Source organism: Bubalus kerabau, chromosome 12 (genome assembly GCF_029407905.1).
Source record: "Bubalus kerabau isolate K-KA32 ecotype Philippines breed swamp buffalo chromosome 12, PCC_UOA_SB_1v2, whole genome shotgun sequence".
NCBI lineage: Eukaryota > Metazoa > Chordata > Mammalia > Artiodactyla > Bovidae > Bubalus > Bubalus kerabau.
Genome location: NC_073635.1, coordinates 87,711,267 through 87,731,858, shown reverse-complemented (window position 1 = coordinate 87,731,858; position 20,592 = coordinate 87,711,267). Strand labels below are relative to the sequence as shown.

The 20,592-nt window shown below is 44.0% G+C and overlaps 1 protein-coding gene across 4 annotated transcripts in view; it reads right to left on the bottom strand.

Annotated features, from left to right (window-relative positions):
- Positions 1-17,610: 17,610 nt before the first annotated feature.
- TNFSF13B (TNF superfamily member 13b) overlaps positions 17,611-20,592 on the bottom strand; it is a 30,858-nt gene continuing 27,876 nt past the window's right edge. For all 4 annotated transcript variants that reach the window (XR_008700822.1, XR_008700823.1, XM_055541881.1 and 1 more), the window contains one exon: positions 17,611-19,050. Coding sequence is in view for 2 of the 4 variants with exons in the window: in XM_055541881.1 (XP_055397856.1) it covers positions 18,938-19,050 (113 nt within the window). In the remaining 2 variants the exon portion in view is untranslated. The remainder of the gene's footprint in view (positions 19,051-20,592) is intronic.

The following is a 20,592-nucleotide window of genomic DNA, read 5'->3' as shown; positions in this document are numbered from 1 at the left end:
GATCTGTTAGTTTAGTTTATCCCAAGGCATACAGTATCTTTTATCACCATTCTTAGACATAGTAGCAGCAGAGTGTTCATTTCTGATTCTGCAACATCAACCACAAAGGTAAGTCCCTCCCTGCCTGCCTCCATTTCCATCTTCCCTTTTATGTCCTTGGCAACAAGCACAATGTATCAATCTGGACCTTTCCTGTAGAGATTTGAAGGCTCAGCTCTCCCTTCTTTGGCCTGCAGGTAAAATACTGGGATAACATTATTATAGGCCCTCCTGATCTCGACTTCCCAAATGGCTAGCACTCAGATGCCACCCGCAACTGGCATCACTGGCCACCTGGCACTGTGGCCATTTTCTGCTGCTTCTGTGGGGCGGGTGGGGGGTGGCTAGAGGGATGTGGGACCTGGCAAAGTACTATCCAAACACAGAACTGGTAAAACTGGAGGCCGGATTCCACGGCCATTAAACGGTCCACCTCTCATTTTCAAACGACAGTCTATCAGTTATGTGAGCGTATGAGTTATGAGCGTACAGGTTTTGCAGTTGCTGAGAAGCAAAGCTTTCTATTATTAGCCGCTGAAGAAATGGAGGAGGCGTTGTTACTGCACTCCATCTAGCGGTCAGCCCTGCAGACATAACGCTGCAGCCTTTTGTCCTCAAAGTCAAGGACCAGGATTGGATGGGATTGAAGCCAAGTTTTATCCTGCCTTCAACTCTCTCCTAAGCCACCCGGAAAAGTATATTAATTTTTTAAGGGTGAGATGATCAGCCAGTGAAATTTAAGACTGATACCCCATGAAGGAATTTCTTTGAAGATTTACATTAAATGAGAGGTCATTATAGTTCACTATTAGCCTGAATAAATCATCACTTCCCTGTCACTGTACCTCTTCCCTTTTCTCAGAAGAAGGTATTTTTAATATGGTTTTCTAATGCAGGAATTGAGAGTTCTGGTCAGGAACCTTTTACTATATTACTAGCGTCTCTGCAAACACTCTATTGTTTGTTTAGCGGCTGCTAAAGATTTATACTTTTCAAACAAGCAACAAAATGCTAGGCGCGTCCTGCCACTTGGAAACTGTTACTCAACCCTGATCTTTTTCCGACAGACTCCAAGCAAATGATTGCTTTATCCATTAGGACAATCTCACTAATGAAAAAGACCCTTTAGGACCACTCCAGTTAATTGGTACAGCAACACAACACCCTGTGTGAAAAAACCGAGTATGATTAGTCTGGAAGCAATTTAGCCAAAGCACTTTGGCTTACTGGAATGGGACCGACAGAACGGAAGATGCTCAACCCCAAAGCCCAATTGAAAGTGAATATCCTTCCAATAATGAGTTTGTCTTTTAAGTATGGTGCTTCTCAAAATAATTTCTTAAAATATCTAAGAATTTTGGAGGGAAAGATTTCTACTTTATTCCCTCCTGACAACTGAAAAAAAAAATGTGCAACTTGAAAGTGGAGAATCATGTTTTATTCGTTGGACAAATCTGAGGACATAAGCCTAGGACACAGCATCTCAGATAACTCTGAGAAACCGTTCCAAAGAGGCAAGGCGGGGAGAGGGGGCAGGCAGTGGGTACCCAGGACATACAGGAGATTTTTTTTGCAACAAAAGACAAGGAAATCAGAACATCAAAAGATTACTGTTAATATTAAATATTTATCAAAAGAGATTTCTAAAGGAATTTAGGGCTTTGCTATGTAGGGGAAGATGCAAGCGTCTGGGCTCACTGAAGTCATTCATTTGCACCTTAGCTGTTTGGGCTGGTCACCTGTTACTTCCCATCCAAATTCCCTGAGGGATCACCTTTGGGGTGACTGCAGGCTGATCACTACAAGGGCAGCTGTTTTTCCTCCGTCCTGAGTTCCCTTAAGGCTCACCGTCCAGGCACCTGTGATGCGATGGCTTGATGTCCACAGCATCCTTTGTTTACTGACATGACAGGCAACATTTTAGTTCACATTCCCAGTTTATGTTCTTTTATCACTGCAGTACACGTTTTGCTAGAGCAGAAAGGTCCAGTGCCCCCACAGACCCTCGTGAAGCCTTTCTAGTGACTTCCTCTGGGTCACCAAGGTTGTGAGGTGTTCTTTAGAGGGCAAATGCTTTTATTTTTCAACTTCAGTTCAGTCGCTCAGTCATGTCCTATTCTTTGCGACCCCATGAACCACAGCACGCCAGGCCTCCCTGTCCATCACCAACTTGTGGAGTCCACCCAAACCTATGTCCATCAAGTTGGTGATGCCATCCAGCCATCTCATCCTCTGTCGTCCCCTTCTCCTCCTGCCCCCAATCCCTCCCAGCATCAGGGTCTCTTCCAATGAGTCAACTCTTTGCATGAGGTAACCAAAGTACTGGAGTCTCAGCTTCAGCATCAGTCCTTCCAATGAACACCCAGGACTGATCTCCTTTAGGATGGACTGGTTGGATCTCCTTGCAGTCTAAGGGACTCTCAAGAGTCTTCTCCATCACCACAGTTCAAAAGCATCAATTCTTCAGTGCTCAGCTTTCTTTATAGTCCAACTCTCACATCCATACATGACTACTGGAAAAACCATAGCCTTGACTAGACGGATTTTTGTTGGCAAAGTAATGTCTCTGCTTTTGAATATGCTGTCTAGGTTGGTCATAACTTTCCTTCCAAGGAGCAAGTGTCTTTTAATTTCATGGCTGCAGTCACCATCTGTAGTGATTTTGGAGCCCAGAAAAATAAAATCAGCCACTGTTTCCACAGTTTCCCCATCTATTTCCCATGAAGTGATGGGACCAGATGCTATGATCTTCGTTTTCTGAATGCTGAGCTTTAAGCCAACTTTTTCACTCTCCTCTTTCACTTTCATCAAGAGGCTCTTTAGTTCTTATTCATTTTCTGCCATAAGGGTGGTATCATCTGCATATCTGAGGTTATTGATATTTCTCCTGGCAATCTTGATTCCAGCTTGTGCTTCCAGCCCAGTGTTTCTCATGATGTACTCTGCATATAAGTTAAATAAACAGGGTGACAATATACAGCCTTGACGTACTCCTTTTCCTATTTGGAACCAGTCTGTTGTTCCATGTCCAGTTCTAACTGTTGCTTCCTGACCTGCATATAGGTTTTTCAAGAGGCAGGTCAGGTGGTCTGGTATTCCCATCTCTTTCAGAATTTTCCATAGCTTGTTGTGATCCATACAGTCAAAGGCTTTGGCATAGTCAATAAAGCAGAAATAGATGTTTTTCTGGAACTCTCTTGCTTTATCCATGATCAAGTGGATGTTGGCAATTTGATCTCTGGTTCCTCTGCCTTTTCTAAAACCACCTTGAACATCTGGAAGTTCGCAGTTCACATACTGCTGAAGCCTGGCTTGGAAAATTTTGAGCATTACTTTACTAGCGTGTGAGATGAGTGCAATTGTGCAGTAGTTTGAGCATTCTTTGGCATTGCCTTTCTTTGGGATTGGAATACAAACTGACCTTTTCCAGTCCTGTGGCCACTGCTGAGTTTTCCAAATTTGCTGGCATATTGAGTGCAGCACTTTCACAGCATCATCTTTCAGGATTTGAAATAGCTCAACTGGAATTCCATCACCTCCACTAGCTTTGTTCGTAGTGATGCTTCCTAATGCCAACTTGACTTCTCATTCCAGATGTCTGGCTCTAGGTGAGTGATCACACCATTGTGAGTATCTGGGTCGTGAAGATCTTTTTTGTACAGTTCTCCTGTGTATTCTTGCCACCTCTTCTTAATATCTTCTGCTTCTGTTAGGTCCATACCATTTCTGTCCTTTATCGAGCCCATCTTTGCATGAAGTGTTCCCTTGGTATCTCTAATTTTTTTGAAGAGACCTCTAGTCCTTCCCATTCTGTTGTCTTCCTCTATTTCTTTGCATTGATCACTGAGCAAGGCTTTCTTATCTCTCCTTGCTATTTTCTGGAACTCTGCATTCAAATAGGTATATCTTTCCTTTTCTCCCTTGCTTTTCACTTCCCTTCTTTTCACAGCTATTTGCAATGCCTCCTCAGACAGCCATTTTGCTTTTTTGCATATATTTTTCTTGGGCATGGTCTTGATTCCTGTCTCCTGTACAATGTCATGAACCTCCATCCATAGTTCATCAGGCACTCTGTCTATCAGATCTAATCCCTTAAATCTATTTCTCACTTCCACTGTATAATTGTTAGGGATTTGATTTAGGTCATACCTGAATAGTCTAGTGGTTTTCTCCACTTTCTTCAATTTCAGTCTGAATTTGGCAATAAGGAGTTCATGATCCAAGCCACAGTCAGCTCCAGGTCTTGTTTTTGCTGATTGTATAGAGCTTCTCCATCTTTGGCTGCAAAGAATATAATCAATCTGATTTCAGTGTCGACCATCTGGTGATGTCCATGTGTAGAGTCTTCTCTTGTGTTGTTGGAAGAGGGTGTTTGCTATGACCAGTGCGTTCTCTTGGCAGAACTCTATGAGCCTTTGCCCTGCTTCATTCTGTACTCCAAGGCCAAATTTGACTGTTACTTCAGGTATTTCTTGACTTCCTTTTTCAACTTCAGTCTATTACAGATAGAACTAAATCAATTAGAAAAATTATAAAAATAGAAATCGAAGCGATTGATAAAGGTCTGAAAATCTGATAAAAATATTCAAAGATGGAAAGGGGTGCAAAGCTCCAGTGAGGTACCAAAAATATCACTATTCAAAGAACGTGAATGCACGCTAAGTCGCTTCAGTCGTGTCCGACTCTTTGTGACCCCATGGACTGTAGCCCACCAGCTCCTCTGTCCATGGGATTCTCCAGGCAAGGTTACTGGAGTGGGTTGCCATACCTTTCTCCAGGGGATCTTCTCCACCCAGGGATCAAACCCAGGTCTCTTATGTCTCCTGCATTGGCAGGCAGGCTCTTTATTACCAGCACCACCTGGGAAGCCCTATTCAAAGAACACTGGGTTTTAATCCTTAACATTATAATTTGACTAAGTTATCCTGGGGACCAGTTTACACTTGGATAAACAATATTGAACCAACCACCCGTGGGTACAGAGGGATGGACTGGGAGACCTCGGGCTCAGGCAGAAGCAATGAGATTGATCAGAGACGTCGCAGTTACAGGACGGGGCACCTATGTGACAGTATGCTCACCTGCTGGGAAACGCATCATATGTCTATGAGCAAAGAGAAGATGTCTGAGGCCCACATCTCAACATCATTATCGTGCTGGAATAAACACTGCAAAGAAATCATGAAGACTTTCCCCTAGCATCACCATTTAGTGAAAAAATATAGTTTGAAACAAAATCTTCTTCCAACCTGGAAATCCTCTCCATAAAGTCAGTAGAGAAAGAACATGGTTTAATTGTTGAAGAGACACTCAACCAGAACGTGATGCACAGAGCAGGAGGTCTGCTACGAGATTGCGGGACCAGAAAGAGATCTCACCCTCCTTTGTCGCCAAGTGGATGCAGCCCATTAGCTACATGTTCTCAGGATGAACAGTAGAGTAATCCTCAAGTAACAGGACTTGACAGCAACATCTGTCCCACGTAACTCACCCTGCATGTACCTGGTAATTGGGGTGACCATCCGTGTCTGTTAATTGACTTCATACAAAGGAAAAACAAATGCCTATCTCTCTTACAGCAGGGAACCTTCCTGGAAGTTACACTTCAAGGAGATGGCTCCCAGGTCCTTGAGAAAGACTTTCCTGAGCTGAGAAACCTAAGTTTAGCTTTCAGAAAGATTTACATACACTTCGAAGAGATGGGGAAAGAACTTGCCAGCTTTCTAAAGAACATGGTCTAAGAAAAAGGAGGGGACACAGCTCTTCCCTGATCCCTAACGGGCAGCAGGAGGCCTCTTCTTTCTTTTTTTTATTTGCCCCACACCTGCTATCTTCCCTGGTGGCTCAGAGAGTAATGAACCTGCCTGCAATGCAGGAGACCAGGGTTCAATCCCTGGGTCGGGAAGGTCTCCTGGAGAAGGAAATGGCAACCCACTCCAGTCTTCTTGCCTGGAGAATCCCCTGGACAGAGGAGCCCGGCGGGCTATGGTCCATGGGGCCGCAAAGAGGCAGACACGACTGAGAGACTAACGCTTTCGCTTTCTTTTCTGTCCTTGCTTTTCCTGCAGCAGCAGCAGTGCCTCTGCCATCCTGTATCTTCAGTGCTAGCCGGTCAGGTCCTGAGGAGCATCTTCCTCTGGGAGGCTGCTGTCCAAGTGGCCCCAAACTCCCCCACCGCTCGGCACCCACAGGTCTGTTCTGTCCTCCATGCCTGTGAGTTGTTTCCGCTTCATTGATGCGTTCATTTGTGGCCTAGTTTAGATTCTACACATAGGTGGTTATCATATGACGCTTGTCTTTCTCTTTCTGACTTACTTCAGTTAGTTTGATAATCTCCAAGTCCGACCAAGTTGCTCCAAATGGCATCGTTTCATTCTTTTGTCTGGCTGAGTAATATTCCATTGTAGATAAATAGCACGCTGTCTTTATCCACTCATCAGCTGATGGGCATTGACGTTGTTTTCATGCCCTGGCTATTGTGAATATCTTCCTCTAAGAACTGATTTCCTCAGTTAAGAAACATAAACTGATACCTTTTGTGAACAAAACGGTGAGCTAAGTGACGGGGGTAGAAAAGTGGGTAAGATAGAGCCAGCCTTAGCCCCGATCAGCATCATCCTGGTACCAAAGGCACACTGGACTAGAGCTCATGGCCACACCTGACCCAGGCAGAAACTGAGCTGCTAAGTGAGTTTGTAAGTTTTATAAACTTATCTCTGGTTCTCACATCCACTCTGTACAGATTCCTATCCCTGTTTTACAGATAAAAAACAGAGACTCAGAAAAATGAAGGACTTACTCAGGAACATGTATCTAAAATTAACACAGTTGGAATTCAAGTCAGTTCACTGGACGCCAGGACCCCATGCTTCTGCCACAACATTACATTGCTTTTCCAGGTAATTTTAGGTAATTTCTGGGTAATCTAGCAAGCCCAGTCACTAAGACATATCCAACTCCTTGCTATGCCCTAACTGTAGTCCGCCAAGCTCCTCTGCCCACAGCATTTCCCAGGCAAGAATACTGGAGTGTGTTGCCACTTCCTTCTCCAGGGGATCTTCCAGAGCCAGGGATTGAACCCGCATCTCCTGCATTGCAGGCAGATTCTCTACCACTGAGCCACCCGTGTAATAGGTAGGTAATAGTAAGATACATCAAATAGGTAAAAATGAAGTTCTGTGTCATATCAGCAAAGGCTTAAGCAACTCCCAAATGGAGAGAGTTACAAAGGCTTCACGGTAAAGAAAGTAAATTCCTAGACAAACACACACTGGTATTCAATTTTTAATTAATCAAAGCAAAATAGAAGTGATTCCACCCCCAACTGCCACTCTAGAGACATGTACACTGCTCCAAATTATTAATCCAAAGCTTGTACGTTCAGAGAAATGTGTGTGGGTGAAGATTTACAGAAGACGTTTCTTAGTTAAAGAGCAAAATATGTGTGGTCTTTGAAATATCAAATATGCCCTGTACTGAAACACTGTTTTGGTCTGGTGCATTAATTTAAAAGCAAATTGATGGACTGGAACTCCAAGATAAAGATGAATAACACAGTCATTAAGACTATGATATTTCTAGATATGGATAATAAAATCACAAAAATTGTCTTATTTTAAAATATGCTATTAATACGATTCACAATACAGATAAACCCCTTTACTCCTAGTGACGCATGGCTGATCCAGTTCAAACAAAGGTAACTGAACATCAATGAGGCTGCCTCTAGGCTCAGGGTCTGCGAAACCTAATTTTTTATTAAATTCACAAGCTAATTAGAAATGAGAAGAAAGCAGGACGAAGCTGCACACCCGGCCATGAATGCAAGCAGTTTGGTTCAGCAACCACGTAAAGATTATGGTCATTTCAGCTTGAATGGAGCGTCACCGCAGGAACTTCAAAGAGACTGGCAGGTATTTAGTTTAAAGATAAAGTTTGTCACCGAGGCTGTGAGCTGGTGTGGGTGGCTCGCAGAAGGAAGAGATGGGAAGTTTGAGGGGCCGGGCGGTGTGGGCCATCCCACCGTGTCTGCATCGGTGTGGACAGTGTGGAAAAAAGTGTATTAAACCACTTATGAAAGGCGATCTGACTGCGGCCTCAATAAGCTGCTTGAAACTAGGACCACCAAGTCCTTTAGCAAAGAAGGCCACTGGGACTTTGGATGTTCACACGGACTGGATGGGAGAAGATGAGTGGGGAAAAGCAAAGGAGTCCGAAAGGTCTCCCTCACCCTCGCGGCTGCAGGGAGATGGGAGGAGAGAAGGGGGAACAAGAGGGGGACCAGGGGCCCAACCCCGCGTGGAGGGCGGGGGCGTTTCCCACGGAGGGCGGGGGGCGTTTCCCACAGCCCAGCGGAGATGCCTGCAGAGGGGCTGCGAGGGGCGGCCGCGGATGGTATGGGCCCTCGGCCTGGAACCCGCAGCCATTCGCGGAGTCGGGAAGTTCAGCTCTTGAGTCACAAAGAAAACAGGGTCTCTACGGCGTCATGTTCCTTTTCCTTCTCTAGACTGACCGGCGCGTCCTCTGCGCCTGGATTATCCCTCTGGTGCCGCGGTACCTAGACCGACCTCCTCGCTTTCCCGCCGGGTCCCAGGCCTCTCGCGCCGGGATGCTTCAGGACCTCCTCTCCTGTATCCTCCACCAGCTCTTCCCCAGATCCAGGCTTGGCGCCTGCGCGTGACCCAGGATGCCTCGTCCAGTTCCTGCGCTTACTCCCTTCCCATCATCCGATGGCTGAGAAACTCCTCTCTTTCGTCATCAAATGCCTTGAATTGAAACGCTTTGTACTGCGTTCCCCAAGCCCCTTCCATGACTCCGCTCCCTGTAAAGTGACTTCTAACCACGCGCACGAGCATCCCCTGCTCCAGGCGCGGGTCTCCCCCGCCTCCTCCAGGCCCCCGGCCCCTTGGGGAGGTTCTGCATGCCCTCCTGGGGCCCCTCCCCGTTTCTCCTCCCGGCCAGCGCTGATGCTGAGAAAGTGGATAGTTCCAGCTCCACGACCTGTGAGCGTGGAAAGGCTGATAGCACAAATTCAGTTCAGTCGCTCAGTCATGTCTGACTCTTTGCGACCCCATGGACTGCTGCACTCCAGGCCTCCCTGTCCATCATCATCTCCCGGAGCTTCTCAAACTCATGTCCATCGAGTTCGTGATGCCATCCAACTATCTCATCCACTGTCATCCTCTTCTCCTCCCGCCTTCAATCTTTCCCAGCATCAGGGTCTTTTGCAATGAGTCAGTTCTTCACATCAGGTGGCCAGAGTATTGGAGTTTCAGCTTCAATATCAGTCCTTTCGATGAATATTCAGGACTGGCCTCCTTTAGGATTGACTGGGTAGATCTCCTTACAGTCCAAGGGATGCTCAAGAGTCTTCTCCAACACCACAGTTCAAAAGCATCAATTCTTCTATGCTCAGCTTTCTTTGTAGTCCAACTCTCACATCCTTACATAACTACTGGAAAAACCATAGTTTTGATTAGATGGACCTTTGTTGGCAAAGTAATGTCTCTGACACAGGACACTTAGACTAAAATGAAGTAGCAGATTCCACATCAGGGTGGCCGTACTGCCCAGAAAACATTTCCTTGTTGAAAAAGAGAAAAGTACTTAAGCTCCTTTGGAGCCCCCTGTGGCTCTCTGGCGATGCGCAGGACAGAAAGACAAGCCACTCCTTAAAGAAGGCCTGTCAGATGCTGAAGGTATCACTCAGCAACCCCCCACTGCCTCCCCTCACTTCCCAAGACTCCCCCTTTAATAAAAATTGCCTGCTATACAGAGTGAAGTCAGAAAGAGAAAAACAAACATTGTAAGTTAACGCACAGATACAGAATGTAGAAAAATGGTCCTAATGACCCTATCTCAGGGCAGGGATAGAGACCCAGACACAGAGAACGGGCGTGTGACCCAGCCGGGAAGGAGATGGTGGACAAATGGACAGAGCAGCACTGACCATGGACACCTCCACGTGGACAACAGGCAGCTGGAGGGCAGCTGCTGCGGGCCAGGGAGGCCAGCTCCCGCTCAGCGAGGACCCGGGTAGAATGGGAGCAGGGAGGGAGCTCAAGAGGGAGGGAGACAGTTATGACCAATGCCCACTGCCGTCGGGCAGACACCAAGCAATTATTCTCCAATTAAGAAATTTAAAAACCAAGTCATAACTTTAAAAAAAAAAAAAGAAAGAAAAGTTGGCAGAGGTGATAGTACACACGCAGTGTTGGTCACCCACCTTTTCTCCTGGGTATCTGTTTGGATGAAACCAATATTCTAGCCCTCGGCCTGGGAAATCTCCAGGCCAAAGTGATTAAAAGTAAGGAGAACTGACCCCGTGGCCTGACTCCTGACACTTCATTTTCACTTCTGCTGAGGACAAAATGAAATCCCCTGGGTTAAGTTATTGTGGGTTTTCCCTGCTCTTTCAAGAAACCACGCTATTGTTCTCTGACTATGGAAAAAAAAAAAAAAAAACAACAACCCTGCTGTTGATTTGCATGTAACTTTTTGGAAGCAGGGTTTGATTTTACGGTATTTAAAAGTCTATTCTTAAACATTGACTCTGGCTAGCTCACTGCATTTCCAAGCAGGCGCCGGTTTCTAGGGTAACATGAATGGAAAATAGACCAACAGGAGGGTCTCAGCGGAGCACAGAGGGTGCATGGTGCACAGCTCATACCGACGAACATGAAAGTGAAGACGTGGTTGGCTCTGCAGACCCAGCGCCTCCAGGGGCCCCAGTCCAGAAGCGGGTGCTCTGGCTTCTGAGACCTTGCGTGAGACATGGCCCCAGTTCCTCATCTACAAGACAGAGTTAATACTAACACCTCCAATCACAGGGTGGTTGCAAAAATTAGATGTAAGGGAACAAAATGAAAAAATCACAAACTGGAAGGAAATCTTTACAAAACACACATCGGATAAAGGAGCTATATAAAAAATAGACAAAGAACTCTTAAAACTCAACAATAAGGAAAATATGTTGAAAAATGGGCAAAAGAAAAAAAGATCTGAACACACACTCAGCAAAGAAGATCTACAGATGGCAAATAAGTCTGAAAAGATGCTCACCATCCCATGACAGGAGGGAACTTCGAGTTAAAACCACAAGGAGGGAGGGCTTCCTGGTGGTCCAGTGGTTAGAACCCCCCCACGTCCACTGCAGGGGTTGTGGGTTCCATCACTGCTCAGGAAACTAAGAGCCCACATACCTTGAGGCACGGCCAAAACAAAAACAAAGAAACAAACAAAAATCAAGATTCTGCATGCCGTGGCAAAAAATAAATAAATAAATAAATAATGTGTATGAATCAGCTTTGTGCAGTTACATATATATACATAAATCATTATATAACATTAATATAATGATTTTTAAAATTAAACAGATGTAACCATTTCCTGGTTAAAAAGTCAGAGATAGGAAGAGATTTCTGCGAAACCTGGGCCAGTTTAGGGAGGAGACTGTCTTCCAACCCTTCTGTCTCCAGTCCCTCCCTGCCATCTTTCTGCCCCCAGCTTCCGTGGACTATAGGGTAGTCCAAAATTTTCTGGGTTTACAATTAGTACAACCACACAGGAATCAATTTGCATCACAGGGGAACAGATTTGAAAGCTTTAGAAATATGTTTCAAGCTTTAGTTAGGAGTTGAACATGGTTTAAGAAATCATTAAAAGGGTTTGGTTGGTCTTTTAATGCTTGTCCAGTTCTTGATTTTATCATTCTTAGTATTTCTCTACTAAGATCATGGCATCCATGCCGTGACTTCATGGCAAAAAAAAAAAAGGCGTAAGAGCGAAAGCAGTGACATATCTGATAGACTTTATTTTCCTGGGCTCCAAAATCCTTGTGAATGGGGACTCCAGCCATGAAATTAAAAGGTGTTTTCTCCTTAGAAATAAAGCTATCACAAACCTAGACAGCATGTTAAAAGTAGAGGCATCACTTGGCCAGAAAAGGTCTGTGTAGTCAAAGCTATGGTTTAGTTAGTAGTCATGTATGGATGTGAGAGCTGGATAGTAAAGAAGGTTGAGCACCAAAGAATTGATTTTGAATTGCAGTGTTGGAGAAGACTCTTGAGAGTCCCTTCCACTGGAAGGAGATCCAACCAGTTATTCCTAAAGGAAATCAAGCCTGGATATTCACTGGAAGGACTGATGCTGAAGCTCTAATACTTTGGCCACCTGATGCAAAGAGCTGACTCATTGGAAAAGACCCTGATGCTGGGAAAAATTGAAGGCAGGAGCAGAAGAGGATGACAGAGGACGAGATGGTTGGATGGCATCACCGACTCAACGGACATGAGTTTGAGCAAGCTCCAGGAGATGGTGAAGGACAGGAAAGCCTGGCGTGCTGCACTCCATGGGGTCCCAGAGTCAGACACGACTGAGCTGCTGAACAACAATTAGTTGTTCTAGCGTTCCCTCTGGTGGTTGTGCACGGGTATGACATTTCTACGATGCAAAGGTAAGGCTGTGTTTCCAAAGTAATAGGAAACATGAATTTCAAACTAGTTCCTCGAGAGTTTGGTGATTACTACCTGGCCAGGTGACTACGTGTCTCTGATCTGACGTGATGAGAAGGCTGCTTCACTTCGGGGTTCCTCCCCCAAAATCATAACTGCATCCGAATCATGAGACAAGCATCAGACAAATCCAAACTGAGGGTCATCCGACAGAACACCTGCCTAGACCTCCTCAGAACGCTAGGACCAGGAAAACAAGGGCAGTCCGAGATACGGGCACAGCCCAGAGGAGGCGAAAGAGACATGGCAACCACATGCAGTGAGGTGCCCTGGCTGGGATCCAGGAAGGAAAAGAACAGGCCTGGAAAGATCAATAAAACTGCGATAAAGTGTTCAATTCAGTTCGGTCGCTCAGTCACGTCCGACTCTTTGTGACCCCATGGACTGCAGCCCACCAGGCTCCTCTGTCAATGGGATTCTCTGGGCAAGAGTACTGGAGTGGGTTGCCATTCTCTTCTCCAGGGCATCTTCCCGACCCAGGGATCGAACCCGGGTTTCCTGCTTTATCAGCAGATTCTCACTGTCTCTGAGCTGCAAAGGAAGTCCTAAGAAAGACAAGCTGCCCTCTCTGGGGTATGTTTCACCTCCTTAAACACTGAAAAGGTTTCTTTCTTCCCCCCGCCTCCCTCCACTGCTTCCTCTTCCTCTCTGTCCTTTTTTCCACGTTTTTCCCTCCTGTACAGAAATGTCTAGTGTGTTGACTGTCCCTCACTTGGCAGTTCCCACATTGCTGTCAGGTGAGCTTGGGAGACACAGGGGCCCTTCCACCTGTTGTGCAAAAGACTCAGTCAACGGGGCAGTGGGGAAGGTCAGGAGGAAGCCGGAGACAGCCTCAGACAGCGCTTCAAAGACAATGCCCTCCTCCTCCTGGTGGCGTGGGCACGGCGGAGCAGGGCCGTCCCTGTGCTTGGGGTTGCCCGTGGCCCCAGGCCAGCCTGTGGAGCCCACCCTTCCCCACAGAAGGGAACCCAGAAAGGAGAAGGTGATCTCATAGGAGCCGGGAGACCTTGGACCCCCTCTAACCCTGATGGACCTGTGAAAGTGAGTCAGAGTCTCACTCATTTACAAATCAATTTAGAAACGTGAATGAGCCCATGGGTAATCTGGAGTAAGTTCTATACAGAATCTTAGCACAGGCCAGAGAGATAACACGGGGCCAAAGAGAGCCTCAGGGTTTGCAGCAAAGCAGAGGGCACCGGCCTGGCTGAAGTCGGCTGAAAAAAGACACTAGCCTTGGCAATTGTGGTCTCGGGTAGCCTGATTTCTGTGTGACTTTCTGGAAATTGTTTATGATTCAGGACATGTTTTGGAAGTACTAACTGAAGCAGGGCACACCGTCTATATCATAACAATATGTTTCCACAACACTGACATATATACTCTGGGCTTCTTTGGTGGCTCAGACAGTAAAGAATCTACCTGCAATGCAGGAGACCCTGGCTTAATTCCTGGGTCAGGAAGATCCGCTGGAGAAAACAATGGTTACCCACTCCAGTGTTCTTGCCTGGAGTATTCCATGGACAGGGGACCCTGGCGAGCTCCAGTCCATGGGATTGCAAAGAGTTGAACAGGACTGAGTGGCTAACACTTCTGGGTTTCTCTTGTGGCTGAGGAGGTAAAGAATCTGCCTGCAATGACATATATACAGTACTGCATGTAAAACAGAGAGCTGTGGGGACCTGCTGTATAGCACAGGGAGCTCAGCTTGTTGATGACCTAGACGGGTGGAAAGAAGGCTAAAGAGGGAGGCGATACATGCATGTGTGTAGCTGATTCATGTTTTTGTACAGCAGAAACTAGCATTGTAAAGCAATTATACTCCAACTTAAAAAATAAAAACAACAACAAAACACAATTGCAGTCTTATGTGTAAATCCACCAGATCATAGGGGTCCTCAAAATATTTTCAGAGACTATTCACAGTTCAGAGAATATTCACAGAAACATAACTCATGACAGGCCCAAACGGGAAATAGCCCAAAGTCTTTCAATAGTAAACAGACAAATATGTTGTTATATAATTGCAAAATGAAATTCTCCTCAGCCAAGAAGGAGAATGATCTGTCTCTATAGGAAACAGCGTGGAAGGGTTTCACAAAGCAGTGAACAGATGTTCAAAAGCTTACATGCTGTAAGGTCCCATCTCTATGAAGTCCAAATGGCAAAACTCTACCTCAAGGACAGAAATCGGAAAATCTCTGAAGGTCAGAGAGGAGGTGACAGACTTCAGGGTACTGGTGAGATTGGGGTGCTGAGATTGGGGAGGTGATGTCAGGAGGGAGTCCACTTTGTGAAAACATATCACCAGGCTGTGCCCTTATGATTCTTAGTATTATTGCACGTATATTATAATCCCTCTCCGAGGCTGCAAAAGAAAACAGCTGTATTTCTGAAAGAAGTGTAAATGTCCTGTTTCATGTCTTGAGTCTAGAAGTTTATATTCGAAAACAACTTGAAAATGAGGAAGCAACGTGGCAGCCAAACCAAACATGTCCAGGCTCTCTGGTGGTCTCCCAGAGCAGGAGAGTCTCCTAGAGCAGGTCTCTAGAGCAGTAATGTCTCCTCTCCTGGTTCGGGATTCAAAGGGCAACAGAATTCTTGAGGTTCTTCTCTGGACAGGTTGTTGTGCCCCTAACAAAGCACCCTGGGAGGACCTTCTCTGCAGAACCTGGAGGATGGAGGGACTCCTCCAGGTGTCAGTGAGGGCTGCACCATGACTTCCTTGGGATGTTCTGCTCAGCCATTCAGGGCCCACTTTCCTTGGGCTCCAAAATCATTGTGGACGGTGAATGCAGCCATAAATGCTGCATTCATGAATGCAAACTTTAGAAGATGCTTGCTCCTTGGAAGAAAAGCTATGACAAACCTAGATAGTGTATTTAAAAGCAGAGACATCACTTTGCCAACAAAGGTCTGTCTAGTCAAGGCTATGGTTTTTCCAGTAGTCATGTATGGATGTGAGAGTTGGACCATAAAGAAGGCTGAGCGCTGAAGAACTGATGCTTTTGAACTGTGGTGTTGGAGAAGACTCTTGAGAGTCCCTTGGACTGCAAGGAGATCCAACTAGTCCATCCTAAAGGAGATCAGTCCTGAATATTCATTGGAAGGTCTGATGCTGAAGCTGAAGCTCCAATACTTTGGTCACCTGATACAAAGAGCCAACTCATTGGAAAAGGTCTTTCCCTGATTCTGGGAAAGATTGAAGGCAGGAGGAGAAGGGGATGACAGAGGATGAGATGGTTAGATCGCATCACCAACTTATGGACATGAGTTTGAGCAAACTCCAGGAGAGAGGGAAGGACAGGGAAGCCTGGCGTGCTGCTGTCCACAGGGTCACAACGAGTCGGACATGACTTAGTGACTGAACAACAGCTGGGTGGTTATTTAGCATCACAAGTCTTGATTTTGGATTTAAGACAGAAGAGTATCTGGCCTGGGCCCATATACTTAAGTCTTAGAAATTTTCTTGGTAGGAAATCCCAAGATAACATCTTTTTCTGCTAAAATTAATTGCAGGAAAAAGAGAGAAGGGTGAACCTGGGCAGGAGCACTGACTGTTGCAGTGAATTTCCCACACAGACCTCTGTATCAACCTGACCTTTTTTTGAATTTATTTTTATTGAAGTACAGTTGATTTACACATGTTGTGTTAATTTCCGCTGTACAGCAAAGTGACTCAGTTATACATCTATACCTTCTTTTTCATACTCTTCCATGATGGTTTATCACAGGATACTGAATATAGTTCCCTGTGCTGTATGGTAGGACCCCATGGTTCATCCATCCTGTATATCCTAATTTGCGTCTGCTAATCCCAGATTCCACCCCATCGCTCTCCCATCACCCTCCCCCTTGGCAACCAAAAGTCTATTCTCTGTCTCCCTGATTCTGTTCATGTTTCGTAGATCAGCTCATTCGTGTCATAGTTAAGATTCCACATAGGAGTAATGTCCTATGGTATGTCTTCTCTTTCTGATTTAATTCTACTTCCTGATGGCTACATAAGCTTTAATTCAACCAATGTCTGATTTTCCTCACAATTTCACTTACAAGGAAGATAAGAGTCACATTTTAATGCTGGGTTGAGTGGAAAGTGAAGTAACATTGAAAACTATTTTATGTGGCTGAATTCCACATCTGCTGACAAAGTATGCTAAGTCATTTAAAAAGCAAAATGCTGCAAGCTGTAGATTACAAAAGCTTACAGCCCAAGCCTATCATTATAGTATCATCTGTAGTTAACCTGTGCGTGCTTCAGTTAAGTCGCTTCAGTTGTGTCCAGCTCTACAACCCTATGGACTGTGGCCTGCCAGGCTCCTCTGCCCATGGGATTCTCCAGGCAAGAATACTGGAGTGGGTTGCCATGCCCTCCTCCAGGGGATCTTCCCCACCCAGGGATCAAACCTGTGTTTCTTACATTTCCTGCATCAGCAAGAGGGTCCTTTACCATTAGCTTCACCTAGGAAACCCTTATTTAACCCAAGTCCTAAGAAATATTTGATGTATAACTTCACATATATAGTATTGAAGTAAACAAATTCTTTTTGAAATAAAAAGACATATTTATGACTTCAGATACTTTACATCACAAACTAAGACACATACACACACTAATTTATAATGTTTTATCATTTACGCACCTAATTTTATCATTTTAGTCTTTTTTAATTGAAGTATAATTGATTTACAACAGTGTGTTAATTTCTATACAGCAGAGGGACTCAATTGTACACATATATACATTTTTTTCCATACTCTTTTCCATTATGGTTTACCACAGGATATTGAATATCATTCACTTTGTGTACCTAATTTTTATGACAACGTTCAGTGTTACAGAGAGAAACCAAAAGATGGATGGTGTAAGACGAACAATTCAAAAACGAGGCAAAGGCTCTGACGTGCGCAGCAACACTGAGAACACCTCTGACTTCCTTCTAGTGTCGAAGCTTCCACCCCGCCTATCACTTTTTTCATTATCATATTGTAAAACAAATAAATTCAGAACATGTTTTATTTTAACCCCAAAGCTGAAACTATAGGAATCAGAGTGTTGAACAAAGGTTAATTTTAGACACAAAATACAAACATTTGTTTTGAAAAAATACCTTTAAAAATATTGTAATGTAGACTGGGGAACACTCGTGCAGACGAGGGTCTGTTTTTCCATCTGTTTAAACGATGAAGTAAACGGTGTAAACTGATGACATTTTAAAAAGTGAAACAAGTGATGTTATAAAAGATAAGTAGTATGATATTCTCAAAAATGGTTCTTTATAAAATGAAAATCAGGACAATGTCTTCTGGCACGTGATAATGGGGTCGCAAAGAGTCAGACACAACTCAGTGACCGAACAATAACAACAACAACAATCTTTAGAACAAGCGCATGGCATACACCCTGCTCAGGATGCCCGGAACTTTAATCAATCCTCAACTTCTGAAAAGCTATTAACGTGAGTATTTTTTAAAGGCTGGGATATGTGAACTACAATAGCAGCAGTTTAAAACAGAAGAATAGGAAATAAAGGGAAATGATATTACATCATTACAAATGTGTTTATTAACTTCTATGGCAGATTTTATTTTTATGTAAAAACAATGATGGTTACTTTTTGCAATGAACGTTTATATGCATGAGTTGAAATTATATTAAAAGTTTCCGAAGTAACTGAAATTAGCTGTAAAAAATACTCTGAAGTGTAGACACACGAGAGAATGATTTCCCTTCTGTGAAATATGTCACAGAGTGTTTCAGCGGGTAATACATAATATTAGAGCTAAAACTGCAAACTCAAAATAAACCTAAATGACTTAAATAGTAACAGTATCCTATTTTGAGTCCGATTATCTAATACAATATTTAAATTTAAACTCTTAGTTACTTTTTCATGTATAGAATGCAAGATTTCTCTACCTTTTTTTTTCCCTCCATTTCCTCAGTATTAATAGAAGAAAAAGACAGGGTATTTAACATAAAAATAGAGGATAAATCCTGAGATTTCCCCCCAAATGTCACAGGCTCTGTTGCACAGTAAACAGTGGAATATCATTCTGGAAGAAACGATTACCGCCCCCTTGAATCCTGTGCTTCTTCCAAGGCGGTAAGCACTAAGTTGTCCAACGTGGCATTATAGTGTAAGTCTTTCTAATTCTATTTTTCCGTAAATAGGCTCTAGTTCTCGTAATTCACATGACACCCTTTGGCTGTGGTTGTCTGTTAAATTTCCTGTTTTGGTTGAGTTGCAGCAAACCAAAACAAATAGCTCCCAGAAAAGGCTATGGTAATTATTTTGTTTTTCCCTTTTGGTATTTCCAGTTAAGTGCTTTCTCTTTTAGAGGCACAGAGAAGGGAAGAAAAGAGCCACACACAAGGTGTGAGCAGGTCACAGAAGCTTCAGGGCTCCGAAAAACGTGCCATCTCCATCTCGGGATATCTTAGCATCTTCCCGGGGTATTGCCAGTTGGAGTTCATCTCCTTCCTCCAGCTTCGCGATGCCTGGAAAGGAATGATTGGTGACAACTTGAAGCCGTTGTGCAGGTAAAGAAGAGGAGAGGGCAGAACATTCAAGAAGACGACTTGTTTTGGGGGGAAAAAAAATTCACATAGGCATTCATTTTTCACATTACACCAGTGGGTTTCTAGACCAGTTATTATTCTATTTGCCTAACAATTAAAAAAAATAGTAAGAGAAATGAGCAGAAGGAGTTATAACAGAAAACGAATGTGTGGGGTTGGCCAGCATGGTCACTTGGGTTTTTCTGCAAGATGTTATGGAGAAACCCAAGGGAACTTTATGCCGGCCCAATATCACCTACTGGTGATAAAACAGAGAATCCAAATAACCAAAAGTCTAACTATAAGAAAAAAAGTTTAGTAAATCATAGCACATCCCTAGATGGAATCTTATAAAGTTAAAAGTGGCTCTGCCTCACTCGACATGGGAAACTTTAAAAAATAATGTTAAATAAAAATACAAAAATGCACACACACACTGCATAGCCCTAAATACACTTTCAAATGGGCATATAATGTGTGAATTATTAGAAAGTAAAAAGCAAAACACTACTTATTAACAAAACATATCTGCTAACAGAGTCTTTCTGTAGAGTCCAGACTGTGGAATTTGGAGTCATTTGGAGTGCTTTTTATAGTCCTTTATATTTTGTGTTTCCTTAAATGACCATAACCTGTCTTTTTAATCAAAAGTAAGAAGCTAATTAGCTTCTCAGAACTGATTAATCTGCATGTGCCTAATTTACAATAAGGTAGCCTGTGATTCAGGAATACAAAATGCAACTCAGGAACTACACTCAGGGTATCAGGTCATTCCTGACCCCATTTTGAAAGAAAAATATGAAGAAAAAAAATAAAGAGGAGCGGGGGCAGAGAAGAAAACCAAGGAACAAACAAATAACACATTGACACAACTAAATTGTCAATACTCACAACTAATAATTTTAAAAGCAGGTGCATTGTTTCATGAGCAAGCCATGGAAATATATTTACAGAAACACATCTACCTTAACCTCAATTCCTCTGTCAAGCCCCAAACACCTGGGTTTCCTCCAACTATAGCCAGTGAGTGTTTATTCCCTGAACATTTCAGGTATACCAGACACCTTCGCAGACATGTTGGGGCAGTGATCAGAATGCCCAAGGAGTCATTGTTTTTTGATAACAGACCAAGACAGACAGTAACAAAAGAACTTAGATATTATTAAGGGTGATGTGCATTCTTTCCGGATTCCCATGGCATTTGATGATTACATTAAGTAGTAAAAAAAAAGATTGAAGTGATTTGTTGAATAATTAGTAATTATCACAGATATTCAAGATAATCTAATAATTTGACAAAGGCTGTGGTTCACACATCATTAGGTAACAGTAATTCTCAAAGTCGGTGTAAACTAACTGCTGCTGCTGCTAAGTTGCTTGTCGTGTCCGACTCTGTGCGACCCCATAGACGGCAGCCCACCAGGCTCCGCCATCCCTGGGATTCTCCAGGCAAGAACACTGGAGTGGGGTGCCATTTCCTTC